The sequence below is a fragment of the Anas platyrhynchos genome, chromosome 1 (genome assembly GCF_047663525.1).
Source record: "Anas platyrhynchos isolate ZD024472 breed Pekin duck chromosome 1, IASCAAS_PekinDuck_T2T, whole genome shotgun sequence".
Taxonomy (NCBI): domain Eukaryota; kingdom Metazoa; phylum Chordata; class Aves; order Anseriformes; family Anatidae; genus Anas; species Anas platyrhynchos.
Genome location: NC_092587.1, coordinates 119,871,862 through 119,895,811, shown reverse-complemented (window position 1 = coordinate 119,895,811; position 23,950 = coordinate 119,871,862). Strand labels below are relative to the sequence as shown.

Here is a 23,950-nt window from a genome sequence, read left to right as displayed (position 1 = left end):
CACTAAAAGTGGAAAGTCTTTTGAAGGATGTTGCTTTTTCCTTGCAATAAAAACAGATGGACATTTGCATCCACTGGGGAGGCAGAAAAAATGTTTCTTTCCATAAACTTGGAGCAGAATTGTACTATATGCTTGGAATTATCTGGGGCATATAGATTCTATGGAATCTCTCACAAAAACAGATTTCATAAATTATGTAACCTTTTGCATCTGTATACAATATTATAATATTATAAATCATATTTCTACAAAAGAAAAGTCCTTTAATCATAATAGGGTCATGGGACTAAATTTTGTTAATAAGCATGTCAAGAATCTGCCTACTGATTTTCATTCTTTGTTTTATGGTATGGTGGGTCAGATGTGTCACAGATCTTTTAAATTATTTTCCCTTTGAAAAGGGATCTGAAAGTAGTTGTATATTCACAACACAAAACCAGTATGTTAACCCACAGAGAATGTTTGCAGTGTTGGTAGCCACAGCAACTTACTGAACTGTGTTGTGTTAGGAGCATTTTAGCAGTACTAGTGTTTTCTTCATGCTAAGTATATGGGCATGTACCCAGTTACACTGTGGTCTGTGTGTGTTAAACCTGTGATGTGAGTTAGAGTAGGTTTTAAAGCTGTTAACTGAAAACATGTTATGACCATGGAATTCATTTGAAACATCAAAAAACATTAAAAATGGATGACTGATTTTTGACACATATGTTTAACAATATTTTCACTATGCAGAAGTACTACCATGTTTCTGTTTGATACAACTTTACAAATTTTTAATATGGAATGCCATCAACGTTGCACAAATTTAATCTGAGAAATCCAACTTTTTATTTTTTTTCCTTTTCCCCCTGTTGTAAACAAATAAAGTGTCAATAAATAGATAATTACTTCATCTCCTTTTATGCTTGTAGACGGTTTGACAAATCTTTCGAGAAGTGGCGACTTTTTCATTGTGACATGAAGAGCTTTAATCATTGGCTAACTGAAACCGAAGAGAAGCTGTCAAGAGCACAGATAGAGTCTGGAGACGTGGGTCATGCGAAAACCAACCAATTTCTCCAGGTATGATTTGATTAACTCATTTCCTGTTTTCCTGCAGTAATTAGAAGTTTGCTGGTCTGGATAGTCTGTATAGTTTTACAGTTCGTTTGAGGTAGATTTCTAGTGTAGAGTGTTTAGTGGCAATTATGGTAAGATATTTCTGTTGTCCTTATTAAATATAGGATTACATGGTATAATGTAGTACTACCACAGTTACAGACTCAATTTGGTCTTTATTTAGAGTGCCCATAAATTTCCATTTTATGTTTATAACCAGCAAAAGTAACAGGCTTTATTTTTTAATTTTGTGGAAGAAACGCGATTAACCATTGAGTTGTACAAGAAATATTTCATGAACTAAGTCTTACAAGTGCCTTGCTCATTTTGCCTGCTTCATGTTTTAATCAAAGAACCTTGAGGATGCTTTTTGTCAAATGTGGTGTGACAGAATAGCCACTTAGTGCCTATGTGTCCAGTTCCAATTTGTATGCTTTTCATCTTACAAGCTCTTTGAGCAATATAAGGAAAATAATAATTCTAGTTTCCTGGTAGTTTCTTTCATTTCTCTGTTGTATGATTGAAATGGTAATGGGTATGAAGAATTAATTCTAAACTGATATTTTGCAAGTTGATAGGTTCAGCTGAATAAAATGGCTTGACTAAACTCAGGTTTCATGTCATAAATTCTTACTTCTGCATAAGAAAAATGACTGTTAAACTGATCATTGTACATTTGAATTGCTGGATTGAATTATTGGATTTCAGGTTGAAAGAAGTTAGGTCTGCCTAACATTAAAGGTACCGTTTTGGTCCTCGGGCTTTTACTAATCTATAGCCTAGAGTTAAAATAAATAAATAAATAAAATAAATTATGTCTTTGGTATTTTAATATTAAAAGTTACCTTTTTTAAATTTAGGCTGCTATTTCTTGCCTGTAATACTGCTGAACCAAAAAGGAAAACAAATCAAAAAGTATAAAAATGATGTAACTGCTAAGTGATATATTGAACTGAAGAAGCTAAAATAGTTCGTAAATATTTTTCTATGAATTACCATCACCACATCAAACACCAAGATCTGGATTAAAAAAAGGAATAAAGATGCTTTCTAATGCATATATAAAAAGTAGCAGACATCATGCATTTTTCCAAACCACTGAAAATTTGGCTTTCTGTCTCACAGTTTTAAGCATTTCTTTGAAAAGCGAATATACACTCTAGTACCTATCTGGCAGACAGTAATACAGCAGTGCAAAGCCTTACCCTTTCTTCTGCTTGGCCTTGTCTGCTCCATCAGCCTTCTCTGCGCTATTCTAGTGTCTTCAAGCAGCTTCAAATGTATGTTCGGATCAGTGAAAAAAGTGTTTCTTCCTTCTTTGCTAACAGTATCTAAAATGATATTTTCTTCATGTGAAGTTTGATCTTTGAGGGTTTCAGACCAAGTTAATGTGTCATAGATGTTACAAATGTACTGTATGCATTAGAACATTTCACAGTCCCAACAGATTAGAGATGTTATTGTCTTCTCACTGTTGAGGAGAAACTTCATACTAAAAGAACATGAGGTAATGCCCTGCTATAAAGAGGCTTAGATTTCACTGTAGAACACGACTGCTTCTGTTCTGCATTTCTCTTTGACATAGCCTTCTTCTCATGTAAGAAGTATGTTTCATTTTTTATATTTAAAACATAAGAATAATGAAAACATCTGAACATAGAATCATATAATGGTTTGGAAGGGGCCTTTAAAGATCATCTAGTTCAACTTGCCATTATAGGGACATCTTCCACTAGACCAGATTGCCCAAAGCACCTTCCAGCCTGGCCTTGAACGCTTGGCATGCACCATTTCTCCGGACAACATGCTAGCAGAGTGGATTTCTACCAAAATTTTCTTTTTGCAGTCCATCAAGCATTCTCTTCCTTTCTTTTTCCTTGTGTTAGAAATCCCAGCATGTCTCAAAAAAAAAAAAAAAAAAAAAAAAACATAAATAAAATAAATCATTTAATTCAACAAAACAGTAAAAACTACATTTCTGATGAAAATTCATGGAACTTGAAAATGTTCCAACTAACTTCAAGAACACAGACTAAATGTTATTCTACATTTATTTATGAAAGAATGTTTAGTCTGAAGCTCCATTTTCACAGTTTTCTTTATCGGCTCTTTATTTTCTTGGTTAGCAGAAAGAGTATGAAGCTTACACAGCATACACTGGTAGTGCAATGCAGCAGGAAAGCCTCTTGTTTGAAACATATTAGGCTTCTATGAGTCTGACAGGAGATACCATTAGAATTTCCATTAGGTTAAAAAGTTAAAACAGCTGTGTGTTCTGATTTACTAGATTAGCAACTTGTTTAATTGATGAGATCATGCTGCTCAGTGAACCATATTCAGAATTAACAGGTTTTGTCTGAAAATTCTTTCACAACCAAGTGAATAGTCTTATACAGACTAAGAGGCTGTTTTAGGAAAATAAATACACCAAATATTTAGATGTGTAGTACTATTTCTAGACAGGACTACTTTGGAAAAGTAAAGATGAGTATGTTCATTAATATGTTCATTAAATACATGGAGTCAGATGTTAATGTGAAATGAAACAGTCAACACTACGATTAGGTGATGATGTTAATATAGGTTAAGAGATAATTACATTCTTTCAGATGTCTTTTTTTTTGTTTCCTTTTTGCTACACAATGCAGTAGGATATTACACAACATTTATGCACATACTATATTGTAAACAAAGCCTAATAATAGAATTGTTTCATTTCAGGTCATGAATACTTGAATACTCTTATTTCAAAAAATTTTGTTAGGACTTCTTGAGAGCAGAACTGTGCTGTTGGAAAAAGAAATACCACGTTTCATTTTTTAAGAAATTGTAATTGACTTTTATAAATAGAATACATAGGCTTTTAAGGGATTTTTTACAGATAACATATCATATATTTTATTTGAAACTTATTGAACTCAGTCATTCAAGTAGTTTTTTTTCTTTTCTTTTTTTTTTTTTCTCTCTCATTAGTCTGGTTGAAAAGTTTTTCTGTCTCTTCACTCCTTAATTCACTGGGACTTCAACTTCAATCTCTTCCATTTGCACTTAGTTAATACACATTTTTTCTTTTGCCAAGACTGAGATGTAGCTCAGTTTTATCTACTCCCTGATGTTTATTTCTTTCTGTTCTTATGGGCTTCAGTCAAGTCAAGTAGGACCTCATTTTGTAGTTTTCTAATCTGTTCTCATATTAATTCCTTAATTCCACACTTAAATCCTGTGTCTGTGTCTTGTTTCTTGTGCCTATGCCTCATTCTAAAACACAGTCTAAAACATTCTAAAAAGTTCTCAAAATAGCACAATGTTGTTCCAGCTGAGACATCATCCATACTGTCATTAAGGTAACTCAGGTGTTACACATTACGGGCTGGATCTTACCATGGCTGAATGTTCAAGTATCATTTGCAATCATCTGTCTAAAAGTCAACGTTTCAATTTTTTTTCTTCTGGTCTGCCTTTCAACCGCAATATATATTCCATTTAAAGTGAAAAAAATAAAATACAGGTTACATTGGAAATTGGTGCCAGTTTTATATGCAAGGAAGAGGCAAAGAAGAATTACTGTTGTGGTGTGTGTGTGTCTGTGGGAGGACATGGTGTTCAGGTACCATAGGTAAATGCTAAATTCACTGCTATACAAACACGAATTCTTCAAAAGTATCAGAACTAGACTGACATGATTCTGAATCATTGCCTGGAAATTCAAAATTAGTATCCTTATTTCAAAAATACGCAACATCTAAAATATTTACTCCTTACACTGGCATTAAGAATTGGTCAGCAGTCTATCTCTATTTAGTATCAACTTTGTAGTTGCAGGTTTAATTCTATTTTATTATTTTATCTGTTGTTTAAAATTTTGTATGTGTTTTGTTTGGGTTTTTATTTTTGAATAGTAAAATAATTTGATCTGAATTGTGAAAAAATGTCTTGTGTTCATGATGTTCATCTATTGTGTTTGGTCAGGGATGGGCAAGGACTGGACTTTATAACTTCTTTTCTATAATTTAAATGCTTCAAAAATAATACTTTTCTATAATAATTTCTAAATTTTATACTTTCATTTACAGACATAATTATCAAGGAAATTATGTTTACATTTTATTTTATTTATTAAAACCAGTGAAATTTTGAAATTATCAGATGACAAGTTTATTAATTATACTCTTAGTTCTGAGCATACTGTGCTTCTGAGTTACAGGTCTCTCTTAAATTGTTCATACATTGAATTGTTCAACATTTACATTTTAGAGTACTTATCCAAGTCTGAAAAAGGCTTGTGAATGACTCATGCCTTCTTTAGACTTTCCTTCTACTGCAGTATAATGTCAGGAACTTCATGTTTTTGCTTTGCAGATGTTGTAAGGAAAAAAAAAATACAGAGAATCCAGGCTTCTGTGCTGAAAGTCATGGTCATGCTAATAATTTTTCTCTTTTATATCTAAATTGGATTATATGGATATTGATGAGTTAATAACCACTAAATTTAAACAGTTCTTTCTGGAATGCAGCACAAATAGAATTAGAGGATATAGGAGAAAACAAATGTTTTAGTGCTTCGGGCCACATATTCTCATACCACAAAAACACAGTGGTAAGAGGGTGGACAGCATGCTCTAAATTTTCCCAAATGTAAAGCTTGTGAAAATTAAACTATTTTATATAATGATTGTGAATTTCATCATTCACATTTTGTGTTTTAGACTTATTTCCCAACTGTGCTGATAATCCCCAATACTCCTTGTACCATTTGGGATCCATTGTGATCCAAATGGTTCATTTTCGTCCATTTAGATCAATTTTGTTCCATCTGGTTCAGTTTGGACTATTGTATTTTGTTATTTTTATTTTTTTCCCCCAGAAAAATTAAATCAATGAGAAACCAATCTAGTGTATTTTTTTTTTCTTTCAGCAGTCTTTGATTAGAACGATGATATTACAATGTCTTTCACATTGCAAGTTCATATATGGCACTATTATAGGAGCAATGTATTATTGGCTAATATTTCACTATTAACAAAAGCATCCAGTTGCCTTGAAAATAGATACAGGAGGTTTTGTTTGTTTGGTTTGGTTTTGTGGTTGTTGCTGTTATTGTTTCTTAGTATAGTGGTTATTATAATTTTACACATCCTTACAATTAATTCAGTTCTGGATATATGTAATTCCTAAAGCCTTTCATTTACTGTTACAAGATTCCTCACAATTGGTGCTGCTAATGATGAAGTATTGAAATAGTGTATCCTGAATTAATAGTAAAAATATTTTCTTGTTGTATTAACCTATAAGAAGCATTGTTTTGTAATTACATCAGACATTTAATTCTTCTCTACTACACACTGTTGTAAATAATTATTCATTCCTAATTTACTGTATCCTACTAGACAACTTAAATGTAAATTTTTGCTACATGTAGTGGGACATTAAGATGTCCAAAGGCTATAAAATGGTTTGTTTCTGCCGACTCTTGTACCAGTAATTAAGAATTCATTGCTTATATTCAGATCTTATTGTAAATCTTGGCATTGTTTATTCAGATAACCAAGTTAATTCTCATGAGTAATTAATTAGGATGAATTTTCAAACATTTCATTATGAAACTCTTTGAAATAACTGTTATTATAACTACTGTGCATAGACACATAGTGATGTCTTTTTTTTTTTTTTTTTTTTTTTTTTTTTTTTTAACATAAATGCATAATCTTGTAATTTTCTCTGTCTAGAAGAAAACAATGTTCTTAGACAGGATACTGTCCTACATTTCCCGGTACAGATTTCCTGGTACCTAATTGTGACTGCCTTGCTATTTGGGGGTTCATTTGAGAAGGTTAGAGTACTGGCGTAGGGGGATCTGGAGGGACATCTGAGGTCTATACCCATTTCACAAACATTATTTAGAAGTGTATACAAGATAGAGGAAATGGAGAATGTATTTTTTACATGCTAATGCATCTGGCTTAGTTTCAGGGCTATTTAGAATACTTATAGTCAGTGACGTGTGCAGATAATACAGTTTAGTTTAAAAAAAAAATAAAATGTTTTTGCCATGGTATGAATACATTTAATCTGAACATGTCCTAGAAGTTTAAAAAATGAGTGACTGCTTTGAAGGAGGATGATACTGGTTCTTTTGCCTAACAAAATGTTTATGTTGTTTTCTTCTTTCAAAAGTACTTCTCACATTGAATCTGCGATCCATATTGCATATGGTTGAGTCTGTGAGTATTGATGCATAGATGTAAAAGTAAGACCCAGCAATACAAACTTATGAGACTTGATTTGTGTCAGTTAATGACTGGGCAGCCTGGGTATCTTCCTAGGTCTTCTGATGGGAGAGTTTAGCCATTAAAAATTGTTTGCATGAAACAATCAGGGAAAGGTGAGACTCTTGGTGGAAACATTCTATACAGATTCATTATATAAAGTCATGTAAAAAGATTTTGCTGTGGCCCTTTTCATGGATACCTGTACTGATCTTATTTTGAATCTTTCATCACAACAGATTTCGCAAATTCTGATACACTGATTTTCAAAACCACGTTATTTTAGTCTAAGGCCATAAAGATGTCGTAGTAAGTACACTGGTCAAAAAAAAAAAAAAACAAAAACAAGATAAACTCACATTGTTATTAAAAAAAGTAAACTGTTTAAAAACAAATAAACAACAAACCCTGCATTGTATAAGTCCTTAATGTTTATGCAAAGCAAGTAGCAAAGGATCAGCATCTGTCCTTAAATTGTCTAGAATATTAAGCTGTATTTATTCATCCTAATTTTGGAAGTCAATTTTTGTCAGGCTATGACGAACTATCTTTTGTCTTTTACACTTAGGTGTTTTCAGTTTTACAGTGAGTTCCTTTTCACTGAAGACCTTTATAGACACCTTTGTGGAGATTTTTGTTTGGTTTGTTAGTTGGTTAGCTTTGTGTTTTGTGGTGTTTTTTTTGTGTTTTTTTTTTTTTTTGATTGTATTTATTTTTATTTTTATTTTTTTGATGCAATGAGAGGAGTCAAGGGAGTTGGGTATGAGTTTCAGTAGTCATGGGAGAATTGAATAGTCACTGGAGAATGGAGTTTTTGACTAGATTTTTTTACTAGTTATTGATCATTTAGGATGATTTTGTCATTTCATTTATTTCTGTAAGGTGTTATGTTATATACAGAGACAGAATGTAGCAGGTGTGGAAATATCAGTAAAACACTTTATTTGTTTAAATAAAATATTTACTTCTGCCCTACAGCAAACCTCCAACATACTCCTTTCCTACTAAGTATATGAAAGTAAGATTCATCTCACCAAAACAGATGCGTAGCAAACATCTAAATTTGAGCTGGTGTTTTTCTCTACAGACAAAGAACAGAAATAGGCATTTCTAAGATGAAGGTCACATGACCTTTCTGAGATACACAAAATATTTGAAAGTGAAATGACATTGGATACATTAACTTCTACAGGAAAAAAAAAAGTTCATATTCGATTGATAAATTTAATTTAGTGTGGGAACCTAAAATATTTAAGATTGAATTTACTTCAGGTGTGCTCCTTCCTCCCTTTTATGCATCTTCCAACAGCTGTTGAATATTCAAAATTTGCAAGTGCTACTGAACCAATGCTAGCCGGAATATATTATAAAGGAATGTATTTGTGTTGGAATAAATTTTCATAATTGGGCTAGACATTTTGCCACAGTACAAAGATAAAATTCATTGAATGTTTCACTGCACGTAGTAGAAGAGAAAAAAAATGTTTAACTGTATTTCCAGTTTGTTCTGTGAACACCAGAAGTATTGAAGCTAGAATTCATAGGCATTTGTGTCATGTAGTTATCTGTAAGTTCCAGTTGAAATGTCCTAAATTGTGAGGGACCTTTATAAGGTATTTCTCTTTTGTGTGAATTCTCAGCTGTTTACTAAAGTTTACACACTGCACCTCTTCCCCTCTAAGCACCCAATAACATCTTTTTTTTTGTCTTCTTCCCTGAAAAATGAATACACTACAAATATGCTGTGGCATCTCACCCAAAATCTTAGCTTGCATTGATTGAAAACAAGCAAACAAACCAATAAAAACTCACAATCAAACAAACAAACAAAAATCCCAACAAACTATTGAAACTTCAGATTTTTTTAAATCTGATTTTTCGTAATGGAACTAATGAGACCATTATAGTAAGAAAAAAAAGTCAAAGTTTTCTGCATTTGCAGAATATCTTCTAAGTTCAAACAATAATTGTGCTTTGATTCTGATGAAAAGGAGAAATAAATATGTTGTGTTTGCCTCACAGACTCAAGCTATTTTAAAGTTTATATTCTAACTGAATGATTTAATGGAGTGTAATGAATGACGGAGTGTGGCAAATTCTAGTTTATGAATCAGTTGGAACAAGATTGTACTAGACTGCTGCACTCATCATCTGACTATGTTAAATTTGATATTTACATATCTCAAACCTTCGAAAATTTCAGAATAGTTTCTTGAGGGTTTTTTAATGAAGGACAAACCCTTACATGAAGTTAATCTAAACAGGACTCTGTCCCATCAGAAATGCTAGGAGAAGGGAAAGAAGAAATGGAAGAGAACACATTTAGAGCAGCTTTTCCAATATGCGATGAGTATATTAGGCTATTTTCACATTATATGAGTTTTCTTACAATATCTGTTCGTAAGTGTACAATGAAAATCAGCTGTTATAAGTGAAGTTAAAATAATCAGAAAATGATTTGGTTCTGTAATAAGAATGCTTCTGTGCTCCTAAGATGAGGAGAGGGCTCTTAATGTTAATTTCCCATTAGTGTGGTAGAAACTGTAGCTATTATTCACCTGTGTTATGTAAGAAAGTTCAGACAAAATTTATTTTACTGAAAGGTGGCAAAATAGGTGCTATTTTATATAAGCAAGTGATCAGTTTTATTTATTTATTTCTCATGATTTGTTGGCACCAGATAAGCTATGTTCTTTTGCCTTCCATAACAAGACAGGGCACTTCTGTGTTCCCTTTTAGTAGCTAGACTCTAAAAACATGTTAATGCCAGCTACTGTTTTCTTTTCTTTTTTTTTTTTTTTTTTTTTTTTGTGGTGGTGGTGTTGGTTTTTTTTTTTTTTTTTTGGTATTTCTTGAATCAGAGCTGTTGGTAGCACTGTTGTGTTTTTATCAGACCGTAAAGACCTCAGGACAAGTAGTGTTTGTAACTGTACATTGGTGTAATGGGTCCTTAGTTTTAGCTGGGCCCTCCTTCAAGAGCTCAGAGCTAAAATCATACTGGTTGTAATCATTGCATTTGAGATGAATACAGAGGAGGGAATGTAGTAGTAGACTAAAAATATTTACTGTGATTACTTTTAATATTTTTTTTCTTTTATCTTGATTTTACAACACTGTCAAAATTATATGATTCTATTGAAGTATACTGGACTATACTGGAAATATACTGGACTATACTGGAAGTATACTCTAGCATCCTGGAGCCATAGAATGTATTATTTAAACTCTGTTTTGGTTTTTGGAAGACACATTCTCATTTGTGATGACTGACAGCATAAACGTATCTTTTTCTTGAGCATCTTTTGTTAGCCCTTACATTACTCCTGAGCATTTCAGGGTTTAGAAACAAAGAGGAACTCACACACCTGGGAAAGTTCTTGCAATATTGTAACCTTAAGCCGCCTCAAATACAACCTGCTCTGGTACTTTCTAAATTTGCTGTCACTATCCTATTTCATTACCTCTTTTGTAACTGTTTTTGTAACTGTAACAGCCTTCAGGGATGGCTGACTTATGATTCTCAAAACCTTTCTCCAACCCTGTCATAAGCAAGGGAAGCTATGTGGGAATGTACTGGCATCTGAGTGTTCTGCAAGATGATGACAGGAGTGTTTTTGTAAGTTTGAATAACACAATGAGTTTGCCCAAATATGATATCAATAAAATTAGGATGATAAATTATCCCTGTGTTTGCTTGTTTGAAAATTGTATATGTCCTGGTTCCAGTTAGGAGAGAGTTAATTTTCTTCCTAGTAGCTGGTAGGGTGCTATGTTTTGGATTAGGATGAGAAGAGCGCTGATAACATGCTGATGTTTTACTTGTTGCAGAGCAGTGCTTACACCAAGCCAAGGACTTTTCAGTTCCTCGCTCTGTCCTGCCAGCGGGCAGACTAGGGGTGCAGCAAGAGCTGGAAGGGGACAGATTCAGGACAGCTGACCCAAACTGGCCAAACAGTTATTCCATACCCTCTGATGTCATGCTAAATAGATAGGGGTGGCTAGCCGGGATGGGGGGGCCAGCTGCTTGGGGGCATCGGTCAGCAGGTGGGGAGCAATTGCATTGTGCATCGTTTGTTTTGTACACATTATTAGTACTACTACTACTATTATTATCATTACTGTTATTTTCCTGTCTTGATAAACTGTTGTTATCTCAACTCATAGTCTTCACTTTCCCATTTCTCTCCCTCATCCCAGAGAGGGAGGGAGAAGGGTGAGTGAACAGCTGTGTGGTGTTTAGCTTCCAGACGGGTTAAACCACAACAATGTATTAAAAAAAAAAAAAAAAAAAAAAAAAAAAAAAGTTGTAATGACCCAATCAGTACACACTTAGTTTTAAAAATGGAGAAGCAATCCAACACTTAATTCTGGTCATTTGATGCTCTTGCTAGAGGAAATAATGTTTTTGGAGCATGAAAACTTCAACACTTTGCAAATACTAAATTATTAACCAGCAAGGATTAAATACAGGTAGTGTTTAATATATAGCCAAGATCTTATTCTGTTACTGATTTATTTATATCAAAACTCTGTGGGTCTGTTGAAGTTACTACTGTAGCTTCTTTTATGATGGACAAGACTAATAAAAATGGGACTTACAGTGGTCTAATTTAAGCATTAAGAATGGTTAGGGGAATAAATATATCATCCTGATAATCATTTTAGTGTAAAAGTGAATAATATAAGAGTACATATACATGTACTTTATCTATTTGTTTCTCCACAATCCCCAAAAATCCATGAAAAAGTCAGTACAGTGGAATATGTTGAATATTTCATGTTAATAAATAGGTCTTTTTTGTTTAAACTGAAAGCTAATGTTTTTTACCTGGATATTTATACTTCAGATATATATTTGAAATGCAGCTGGCACTATGTCTAGGTCACCGTGTTTTTCCATGATATAATTCTAGTTTATTTTTAAAAGCTACAGGAAACAGTAGAACACCAGTTTTCTGTGTTTTTGTTTTGTTTTGTTTTTTTTATAAAACCATACTCACTGTTTGATTAAATTCATAAAGAAATGAGACGACTCGATGATCTTGAGGTCTCTTCCAACCTAGAAATTTTGTGATTCTGTGACTCATCAACACTGTTTAGTGTATAGCATCAATCCACATGTAATCTAAAAGCTATATGGTACTCTTTGTGTTAAACCTATGTTGCAGGTAACTTTGCTTTCCTGGCTTTGTCCATCTTTTCTAATGTCTTTTTTGTATTGTGGGTGCAGAATTTCAGTGACACTTACATCACTTAAACACAGAGGAAGTTTCTTTATATGCCCTGTTTCCTTATATGCCTTCAAAGGATTTTGTTAACACCTTTGTCTGTATCACAATGAAAACTCCAGGCGTAGCTGATTCTTTACCACTTTCCTCTGTCCACTTTTTCTCTTTTTATATCTTTTTCAGAATTGTTGTTTTCCATTATAAGTGTCCTTAAGGCTTTGAGGTTTGCATTCTTTATTCCTAGATGTACTTTTTTCATTGTATTGATGCATGTTCTGCTTGGTTTTCTCTTTGCAGATATGTATTTCTTTACCAGTGCTGGGTCCTCTGCATTATTCATCTGATTTTCAAATTCTGTAAGAGCTTTATTCTGAATTGGGCTGACTTGCTTGTATTATTATTAGTAACAGTAGTGATTAAAAGAAGAATAGGTTTTTAAGAATTAAAAGAAAAAATAGATATTTTGTTTTAGTAATTAAAAGAAGAATAGGAGAGTTCTCTGAGGCTCCAACAGATTTACTAAAAACCTTGGACACTAGTCAATATAAATGAAAGGTTTGCTTAAAAAAAAAAACAACATTTCTGTCAATATGTTTTAAGAAACTAAGGTGCTATATTTTAAACATTTAAAATTCTGTGTTAGAAAAATCAGAATCTGAAAGCGAGCACTTCTGATACTGGACTATCAGTCTGGACTGAGATTAAATTGTAAGAATGCTGTAAAGGAGTGGATAGGAACATTTCTGTTCCCTCACTTCTTGGAGAAGTTATTTTTGAGGTAAAATAGCCTCTTTGTCATATTTTCATTTGATAAATGTAGAAGAATAAGTTGAATTAATTAAAAATAGGAAAGAAAGGAGGGCAACACTGACAACAACATATTTTGCTTGGTGGAAGTCATAGCCATGTTTGTCTTGGGAAATTAAAGAACTAATCTAGTGATAATATTGAATATTTTTTACTGAGTTTGCTTCTTTTCAGATGATTGTTTTCTATTGAGCTCTCAATAGACTTTATGCATTTTAAAGCCATAATGTTTTCAGGTAGCACACTTAGGGTAACCTTCAGAACATTTTCAGTATTTACGATAATAGTTTATATGTATTACCTATCTTGAAAATGTTCTGCAAAGGAACATGTTGGTTTATGTGAAGATCTCAGAGAATGATAATTACAGAGTGTTGTGAGGAATGGAATGAATACTAAATCTGTGAAGAATGCTAGATTTGAACAGAACTTTTTTTTTTTTTTAATGAAATCTCTAAAAAAAATGCATACATTTTATATTTTGGCAGAAAGGTATATCTTTGGCAGATAGCAAGGAATTTTTTTTTCTGGGATGCATTTTAGAATCAAAATGACCATGATGCAAGAACTTACTGTGTCCTATCTTATTATGAACTATAGATCTGATGGATTTGTTCACAAGTGCAAATATGTAATCTGTTCTACTGTTTTATTTTGGCACTAGTTTCTGTGTAAGAAAAATAGATTAGAATTTGTTTAGAAATTTAGAATCCTAATTAAGCTTTTAATTTCATTTCAGGTCGTTGCATTATCTTTGTATTATTCATAATGTTATCAGGAGTACTTCAAGTAGTATATAATTGTTTTTCAGTGAATATAAGTAGTTTCTATGTAACATGGATTTGAAGTCTTTTCACATCAGAGACAGTTTATCACAATGACAGAAATCAATCATGTTAGCTGCACTTGATTTTATAAAGACAGTACAAATTTGGAATCTGTACTAACAGGTAATGATTTTGAATGTTACTAGATTATGTATGATAGGTTCATAAAATTAGTCACATTAAGCAAGTGATGATATAATATAAGAGTAGATGAAGTAATTTTCTGTCCAAAATCCACAACTGGAAAAAAAATAAAAATCTAAAAATCAAAAAATTCAAACTTTAAAGCATCCAGATAAATATTTTAAGTGTAACTGTGAAACTTCCAATTTTGACTGCTCTTACTAAATATTTAAATTATTACAGTTAACTCAATCCCAGTTGAATCTATTGTTGTCATTGTTAGATGGATTGTTGGATTTGGTTTGTACACTACTGTGTAGTCCTTATGATCTTTGTTCATAAGTATCTATACTTTTTAATATCTCTTCAAGATCTTTAAGATTTTTCTGCTCTCTCTTATCCTCTGATATCTCGTAAGTATTCTCAGATAATAGGGTTGAAGAAATAATTTAGGATTTTTATGCAAGAGAATATAAAATCAGTTTAAGTAGCAAGATAGAACAATCACAATATTAGGAACTGAGATAAACTTTGCTTGCCAGTGACTTGTATAATACAGATTTTAAGTTTCTGACAACAAAAGTCTGGAGCAAGTGATGCCATATGCATTCAAACATATTCAGTCTTACGCAGCTGTGATTATATCAGTGAAATTTTCAGATCTCAGTTGTCAGACATGAAAGCATGTCATGGTGATTTCCACACATATATCTAATTATACACCGAACAATTTTTGATCAATGACAGAACAGGTCAAGTACTGAAAAAAGTTTAGCAAATAATGTGCATATTTCAGCATGAAATGCATTCTGTCCAAGTTTGTGGTCTTAACACAGGTTGGGAACATCCCCTTTCTGAATGGAATTGTTTTTGAAGTACCTCTTCAGTAGTAAGTGTGATTTAAAACAAAATCATTCCCACTATATCATTGCCACTAAAGTAGCTCAGAACAATGACCAGTGTCTTCCTGAGAGACAAAATTTTCCCCTCCATTCAGGATCTCCAATCCGCTATGGTTGTTACTCCAACATATGCGATACTAGAATGAATCAGAAATCATCTGCCATACCTACTGAATATAAAAGCTTACCAATCTTCATAACCAAAAAAAGTTTGGGAAAAGTCAAGGAGTGTAGAATATTGTCTCATAGCCAATTATCCTGTTGTCCATAGTCAGCAGAACGCCTTAGATAGATATAATCAAGATCAAAAGCTTTTTCACTTAAGTCTTACCCCCTTACCCCAAATTCCAAAAGGCATACAGAGAAGTAAGATTAATCTTTCTTAACTGTACTTCATGCCATCTCAGAGTATTTTTCATTGAAAAAATCTCAGCAGCCTGTTACATAGAGTGACATTGTGAACAGTATTTTGTCTGTTTTTGTCATTGTTTTCTGGGTATCTATTCTGTTTAAATTGGTGCAGAGTAACGAAGTTAATAGTGGCTTCACTAATTTCTGTTGTAATAAACATACCAGTGCAGATCTGAGGCTGAAGCCATTGATAGAAAAGTAAGACTGCATCAGAGTTAAAATTACACTTTTCTCGAAGTCCACAGAATAATGTGCAGAATAAAATTATTTCAAGTTCTGCAAGGGTATTTCCTAACAATATTGGATCACTGAAACATATTTAGAAGCAACTATGTTTTGAAACTATGCAACAATGTTATGATTTGAAAACACAAACTTAGCTTTTCTCTGGAGTAAGACCAAGTTTAATTGAAAGCTGGGCAGCACCTTCAGTATCCCTTTTTTCTGCTAAAAGTTTTAATTAAACTACTGTAAACAAACAGACTTTTGTTAGCCCAGTGGGATGTGATACAAAATGGATCTTCAATTCAGCACCAGCTTATTGTGATTAAAAGTTCCTGCGAGGTTCATATTTCTTTTTTCGTAGCACAAACTGGACTCTGATCTGTTTATGACTCCTAGGAGAACAATATTGTAGTATAATTCTCACATATTAAAGTAACACTTTTTATACCTTGAATAAATCATTCTTTGAAGAAAGCTTACAAGGCTAGATTAGAAGAAAAAGCTGTGCAAGGTACGTAAGTACATATAGGAGACGTATTCAGATATGACTCGAAATCTCACAACAAACTTCAGAAAATGTGGTAGAACAGGTCAGAAATGAAGGCTAAGATTCAAAAAGATTGTGATGATGATTTGGAAATAGTTTCTTAAAATATGCTATGTTTAAATGGTGCATTATTTTTTTCCTAGAATTTATCTATGTTTCAACATGCACATAAATGCCTAATTGATTTCTGAAAATTAGGACAATGCACCTTTGAAAGAGGGCCTAGGTATGCATGTTTTTTTTTTCCTCATAGCATCCTTGGAACTTGGTTTTTAGTTCCAGTTGCTGCAATGTGTCACCTACTTACTGCTTCAACTTCAGTTGCTGGATACCATATATGGTACACCTCTATATGGTTATAGTAAAGTACCGAGTGAATGTTATTTTATATGCAGACAGTACATGTGGGCTCTTAGTGCTCTGTTTTTTGTTTTTTGTTTTGTTTTTTTTTTCCTTCTGCTTAGGCCTTCTTTTATAAATTCTCTGGGAATTGGCTCATAAATGAGTGGTCAAGACATACCATTTCTATTTGGAAGAAATTTATCTAGGAATCTGATCTCCTCAATCTATCCTTCACAGGATGACCAGAGTTTTGAGAGACTTGGTCCTGTTTCCTACCCCTGGGCATGAAAGTATTTAAATGGTGTCAAGCAAGTCACCAAAAGTAAGGAAAAAATAAACTGTCATGTCTCCCTGCAATTCATCCATGTACTTCCATAAATTAGTGTTACAGTCAGTTGTGTAGATGTGTTCCTCCTCAATTTAAGAATCACATGGCCTATGAAGAAAGTTTCCTAAGATAAAATGTAGGAGTTAGGGTTTATGATTTTGTTGTTTTGTTTGTTTGTTTTCTTGTTCATACAAAAATATGAGGCTGTATCTATGGATCTTATTTTATTTTATGGAATATTAGTTGCTAGTTAAAGAGGAATGCTGAGACTATGCTGAGGCATGACAAAAATAATTTTAAATCTTCACACCTGATAAAAATGAGACTCAATGGAAAGGCAAACAGCTGATTTCACAATATATTAGTAGGAAAGAAAACAAAAGAGTAAGAAAGAATACTGTAAGAAAACATACCTTTTTGAAAGTGGCCATTAGAGTAAGTGCATTGTTAGATTTGCCTTTTCATTTTATCTTTCTGTGTTATCCTAGAAAAGATCTACTATGACTGCTATTTTGCTGTCTTAGAACAATGAAGTACCTGAAGCTTTGAAGAAAATAAGTAATGAATTTTTTTGGAAGGTGTATCATTCATAAGGGATCTTTCTAAAAATTTCAGGAATTCCCCTAATTGCAGCAGACATATAAAAGAAATAATTCAGCAGTGATTTTAGGTCGAGAAAATTTGCCAGAAACCAGGAGCTTCTGACCTTTAAAAAAAACATCACTGGGCACCACAGCAATCTAGAAATTAATTTTAATACCTGTTTTATAGAGCACCTCAAAAGTTTGATTCAATGAAAAATGGTCATTGTCACTGGCCTTTGACGTCAGACCTAAAGCAATTACAACAGGTGTCATAAAGTTTTATGTTGTTTTATTTACAGAATAAATCAGTGGACCTGTGCATACAGAGTGAACAAGGATATATCTTTTCTAATTTATGCTGTAATAAAATTGCTTTGAAAAGTAAATTTAAGTTAAATAAAAATCAATGTTGAAATAAAAAAGCAGCAGTCCAAATACTAAGTGAGGGAAATCTGACCTATACCAACATAAAATACATATAACAAAATGGCAATCAGTGGCATCCACCATCAATTTTCATGCTGAGTTCTTTCACTACTATGAAGATCCCATAAAGTCAGAAAGTCAGTAGTCATCTGCAGTAAACATCCAGTGGACAAAGACGTTTCCCTTTAATGTACCTGTCTTAATATTTTATATGAGTATTATACTAAGAAAAAAGTCTTTAACTATGGTATTCTTCATTTTCTACTCACTCAGCATTGAAATACCATTCTGCCCCCAAAATAGTAGCTAGAACTTCTTTCTTATTGAAATAGTTTTTGCTTTGGGCAGGAGGGTAAAGAGTAGATATAGTGCTTACTCTGTAGATCATTTAATATTCTGCAAGTAAATGCTTTATTGTACCACTTCCATTCCACTTACAATTAAGAAGAAAATCTTGTTCAGAAATGAACAACAGAAAGGAACAGAATGAGAATTGTTGTTCATTTAGGAAAGTTAATAGCCACTTGTTCTTAAAATTACACCAGAAGCAAGAAGTCACTCTACTCTCATTGAATAATCTAGCAGAATTCTGAAACAAATTCATACATTGAAGGAAAAGATGCTAAGACAAATTCATACTAAATGACTTCTCACACCTAATCGTAAAGCTGTTATCCCTCCCTAATACTTATTCATATCTCATTCCCTAGTGTGGATATGGGTTCTGCAATTGAACTATTGCCCTTATATATTGACGTTTAAACTCAGTTATAAAATAATGAGACATATATTGTTCAACTTCTGAATCATTAAAAGCATGAATTGTGAGAAAGGTAACTATACCTTGACTGTAACAAATACGAGAAAGAAAGTTCATAGATACAGGATATGAATGTTCTCTTCTAGCAAAGACTCATTCATAAATACGTTGTATTTTCTCTCTGCCTTTCCCAAGCACTACTATTTACACACATTTTATATACCCATGAAAGGAATTTCATACAAATTATCTAAAAGGTAATAACTGATTTATTCTACTTAGTCTCTACTACTGCGAAACTAGTATACATAATTAAGCTAGTTAAGCAGAAAGACTAAATACTTGGTTTACATTAAATGACAAATAACACATTTGAATAAGAAACTAAACAGAATAGCTGGCTTAAAGCAGTGTCTCTGTCTTCTCAGTCACCAAAACAGGATTCATTTGGGAATGAATCCTTCCCCAACAGCATCTACCGGGAAAAGCAGATGCAGGCATCCCTTTTATGCAATATATTCACATCTTATTAACTCAGTGACAGTTAGATCAGAATTAGCTCCATACTTGTTAAGAAGCCAAAAACTACCAAGCATTCATTTTGATCATCTTATGTTTGCTAATTTTTATTTTTTATTTTTTTTTTGCAATTCCAACCTACTTTAAACCTTAGCAAATTAATATTTTCAAAATCTGACAGATATTTCTATGTTGAATGCACTACACTGTAACTAACACTCATATATATCATTCAATGCAGTTTAGAAGGAAAACTGTGAGTAATCTAAAGTCTGTGCCAAATATGCAACATGTATAGCCAAACTTCTTTCTTTAGTATAACTGTAAAAGTCCTATATTCCCAAGTCTAAAGCATAAGTATAAATCTCTGACCAAAGAACCTTAGCAGATCTATTAAATATATAAAACATCTAGAAGGTTTCAACCAGAAAATATTACAGTACTTTAATTAAGAGTGAGGCAGCTGTTTAAACTGGAGTATATGTTAACAACTGCATCTCTTAGATTGAATATCCTTCCCCCTTTCCCCTTATCATGTTAGAGAAATATAACCAGAGAATTTATTTCAGAACAATGGGGAAAAAAAAAAAAAAAAAAAAATGTCTGTTTCCTTGTCCTAAAGTTTGATTTCAGTAAAACATTCACTAGGACTGACCCAGTCATGATTACTGGTTAGCCTATTCTACTGAAAGCAAAGGTACATATTACAGAAAGGGATAATGTGACAAGAGAAATCAGGTTTCAGTCTCATCTACTGCAAACAAAAGCATTTAGTATTGGAATATGGAGGAGGGGAGGGGAGGGGATAGGAGGGAAAGGGAGAATAGGGGAAGGGAAAAGAGAGGAAGGGAGAGGGGGTACTGGAATGCTTCTTTGCTTCTTGCATACCCCTTGCATGTTAATGTCATCATAGCATAGTCTTGAGTACTGTGCTTTGATCATCTATTGCACCTACAGTAAAGACCTCATGCGGAAAACTTATGAATCACTCTTTTAAAGGGGATAGCTCCCACCAACCAGAAAAATAAAATATATTTGCTGAGAACTAAAAATAAAATCAAAATTTACCACTGGGCTTTTATATGCATACATAACTTTTGAAAATGTCTTATGCTATAGTGCACTTTGCAATCATAACACTTGCTGGAGAGTAGGAAGTTAAAACTTAAATTCACTGTATCATGGTCACAATCATCTATAAATACTCTTCAAAACAAACCTTCTAAGTAGTAGCCATTGATCTGACTATCAACGTTGCTGATAATTAGTATCCGTGTTTGTATCAAATCCAACATGCTTCAGGAACTGTATCAATCTTAACATTTATTTTGACTCTGTAAATAGGTGTCTAGTGATTAATGTTGTCTGTAAGGGATACAGAAATTTTCTTCTCTCCTTCTTAAGGACAATAGTATTACCATTTCCATCACTACAGGGCTATCCTAGGAGTCTGTTAGACAATATGATAATAACCAAGGCTGGGAGAGAAGAAAGGGGAAGGCAAGAGGGGAACATAATGATGTTCCTTTAAACTTTATCCTCCTCTATCCTTTAAGCTTTAGAATTGACTGAGGATGTAGTGGCATTGGTTTTACCTAAGACAGCAGGAGAACAGGAGACATTCCATGTCTCAGACATTGGAAAATGCAGTGTAAAATGGATTTGGAATACAATAAAATTAGCCCTCCCCTAATATTGAACCTATGACAGAATTAGAATAAAAAAAAATAAATAAAATAAAAACTCTGTGTCTTTTGAATCAGGTGGAAATATACTAGTTCTGTTATCTTATGGGATCTCACATCACTTATTGGGTGAACTTCATACCTACTCTCACTAAAAAAATATGTCTGGTCATGACGTTAGAAAAGGTCATGAACTGCAATGTCCAGGCCTAATGAAACAGATCTTCAGTTGAATCATCATTCAATTTACTTTTAATATTATTTATTTTTGTCACTTTCACAAGTGAAAAACTATTGAAAAACAAAAAGGTTTTTTGTTGTTGTTGTTTTTTTGTTTTGTTTTGTTTGTTTTTGTTTTGTTTTTTTTTCATTCATGGGAGATCCCAAGATATTTGGAATTCTTACAGCCATCCAGTTTCTTTTTTTCGTGTTTTGGTCTGTAACAAATTCTTAGTGTTTCTTTATGGACAGCACATGGAAAAAATTTAATCTAGTTCAGCAATTCTTTTTTAATTTTTATGATTTGCTCTACTGTGTTTTACTTCACTCTTCATAGGGTATTTTGAGGATTAAGGAATTGATGTTTCCATATTGCTTTCAAAATGCAAATACCATATAAGTTTTTATTCACCCTAATAAATTTATAGCTATGATGTCAGATTATTTTCTGACATTGAGGTATAAGCAATATGATGTCAAGTTTACATTTGACCTTGAAGATGCTCAGTGACTCTTCTGAGGCTTTTCTAAGATGGATAGAATGGATAAAATCATCTATTATCTGCAACTGTGTTATCTAGCCAAACTGTGGCAGTATTCTATCTTATTATGATTTCTGTTCAAGTCTGTAACAATGAATTTATTTAATTGAGATGCTATCTATTTTTATTCACTGATACAATACATGAGTTAATCTATATACATTTATATATGTATATTCTTTTTTAATCTAATTCCAAGCTTATACAAGTAATGAAGTCATACAAAGACAAAACAATTAGTTGATGTTTTTTATTTGTTTTAATAAAATGTTGGATTTATTTCCCACCGTCATCCCACACCCCACCACCCCCCCAAAAAAAAAAAAGAAAAAAGAAAATTGGCTGTTGCTTATTTCATCAAAAGGAGGCAGTGAAAATTCCAAATACAGAAACTGATAGGCTATTATGGCACTATAAGAAATCTATATTGAATAACTGTAGACACTTTAGCAGAAATGGTTGTTGTTTTTTTTGTTTGTTTGTTTGTTTTGTTGCTTTGCTTTGTTTTTAGTTGATGAATTAAACTGTTGTCAATCATAGGTACTTTCAAGTAATTAAAATGTAGTCTGCATTTGTCATGTCTGGAATTCCCTGTCATCAATATGTAAATTAATTAGGGTAACAGAACAAAATGGGAGTAACTAAGTATGGCCTGTCTTTCGTGTAACTTTTTTTTTCTTATGATACCACTTTTTACTGATGACCTACATGTATCTTTGTAATACTCTGACTCGTCACACTGGCCACATCTATGACGCTAATAGAACATGATAGTTCTTTCTGCTCCCGAAACTATGGAGTTTCTGCAGCTGCTTGACCTTAATGCTTTTTGTTATCAAGTGACTGAGTCGCAAAAGAAGCAGAAATAAGAAAGCAGATTAAAAAAAAAAAAAAAAAAAAAAAGAGGAATGTACATGTAATGACTTAACTGATTGTAATTCGATGGCATTGTATCTGCTGTAAGACAGTCTCCATTTTTGCAATTGAGAAAAAAAAAAAAAAGCAGATTCTATCTGCTAGAAGGAGGTAGTTGAATTTATTCTTGAATTTATTCTGCCTTATTCTTGAATGTAACTTCATGTTTCCCTATCAGCCTATTCACCTCATCACCATCGTCCCGCAATGTGTGTATATTTTTCAACTTAGAAATTCCTGATAAGTAGATTTTGTACTGTAGGAAACAAATAGAATTTTCAAATTTATCTGAGAAAGCAAGGTACTAAAAAATTATCAATTCTACTGTGATAAGAGCACTTAACTCGTTTAGGTTCTTTGAAAATAAGGAATAAACAAATTAAGTGATCCAGCCCTAAGTCTTAGTAAAGAAGTATTGTTGACGAGAAAAGATTCAGATGTCCCAAGTCCTTTTGCACTGCATTGCCTGGGACTCCAAAATGATACAAACAATGACAAGACTTTACAAACCATTAAGTAGCAAAACTGATATATCTCATTTCTATCTTATCTACACTTACTAAGGCATTATGTATCTCTCATAAGTGCTCACCAGTGCACTCACCAGTGAGTGCTCTAGATGCACTCTTCCTTCTCTTTTGTTGTAGTATGTTAAACATGAATTCTGTAGTCGGCTTTTCATTTGCTATGCTCATTTCTAATATTATCCACTTGTCCTCATAAAATTCATGGATTCATTTTCATAGTTAAGTTGTATTTTTTCAGGGAAAAAATTATCCTTCAGTGTAAGATTAAGAAAAATTTGATTTTCTTTCTTAATTAACTATTTTGATGGGAGAATTTTGTGCAGCACAAAGAGATAAGATGTATGTAACAGCTTAAATATATCCATTGAAGTTGATCACATTACTATAGGAGTGAATTAATGAGGAAATAAATCAGTAAAATAATACATAATCAAAATGAATATTTAAGATCCAGGCCCAGTGTGATAAAATACAAGTCTAAATAGAACATGCATTTCTTTGAAGTAGGATAATTTAATCTTTCTAACTGGTGTGCACACTGAGTGATGCTCTATTTCATCACAGAACAATTTTTCATGCTAAATTTCATCTTGGATGGAACCACAAGATGTGCAGAACGAGCAAAATCAAATATTAGTTTTAAAATGTGCCTTTCAGTGGTAAGAT

General features: G+C 32.7%; 1 protein-coding gene across 16 annotated transcripts in view; it reads left to right on the top strand.

Annotated features, from left to right (window-relative positions):
* Positions 1-23,950, top strand: part of DMD (dystrophin) — a 1,236,775-nt gene that overhangs the window by 647,179 nt on the left and 565,646 nt on the right. For all 16 annotated transcript variants that reach the window (XM_072027522.1, XM_072027514.1, XM_038175527.2 and 13 more), the window contains one exon: positions 915-1,065. In XM_072027522.1, coding sequence (XP_071883623.1) covers positions 915-1,065 — 151 coding nt within the window. The remainder of the gene's footprint in view (positions 1-914; positions 1,066-23,950) is intronic.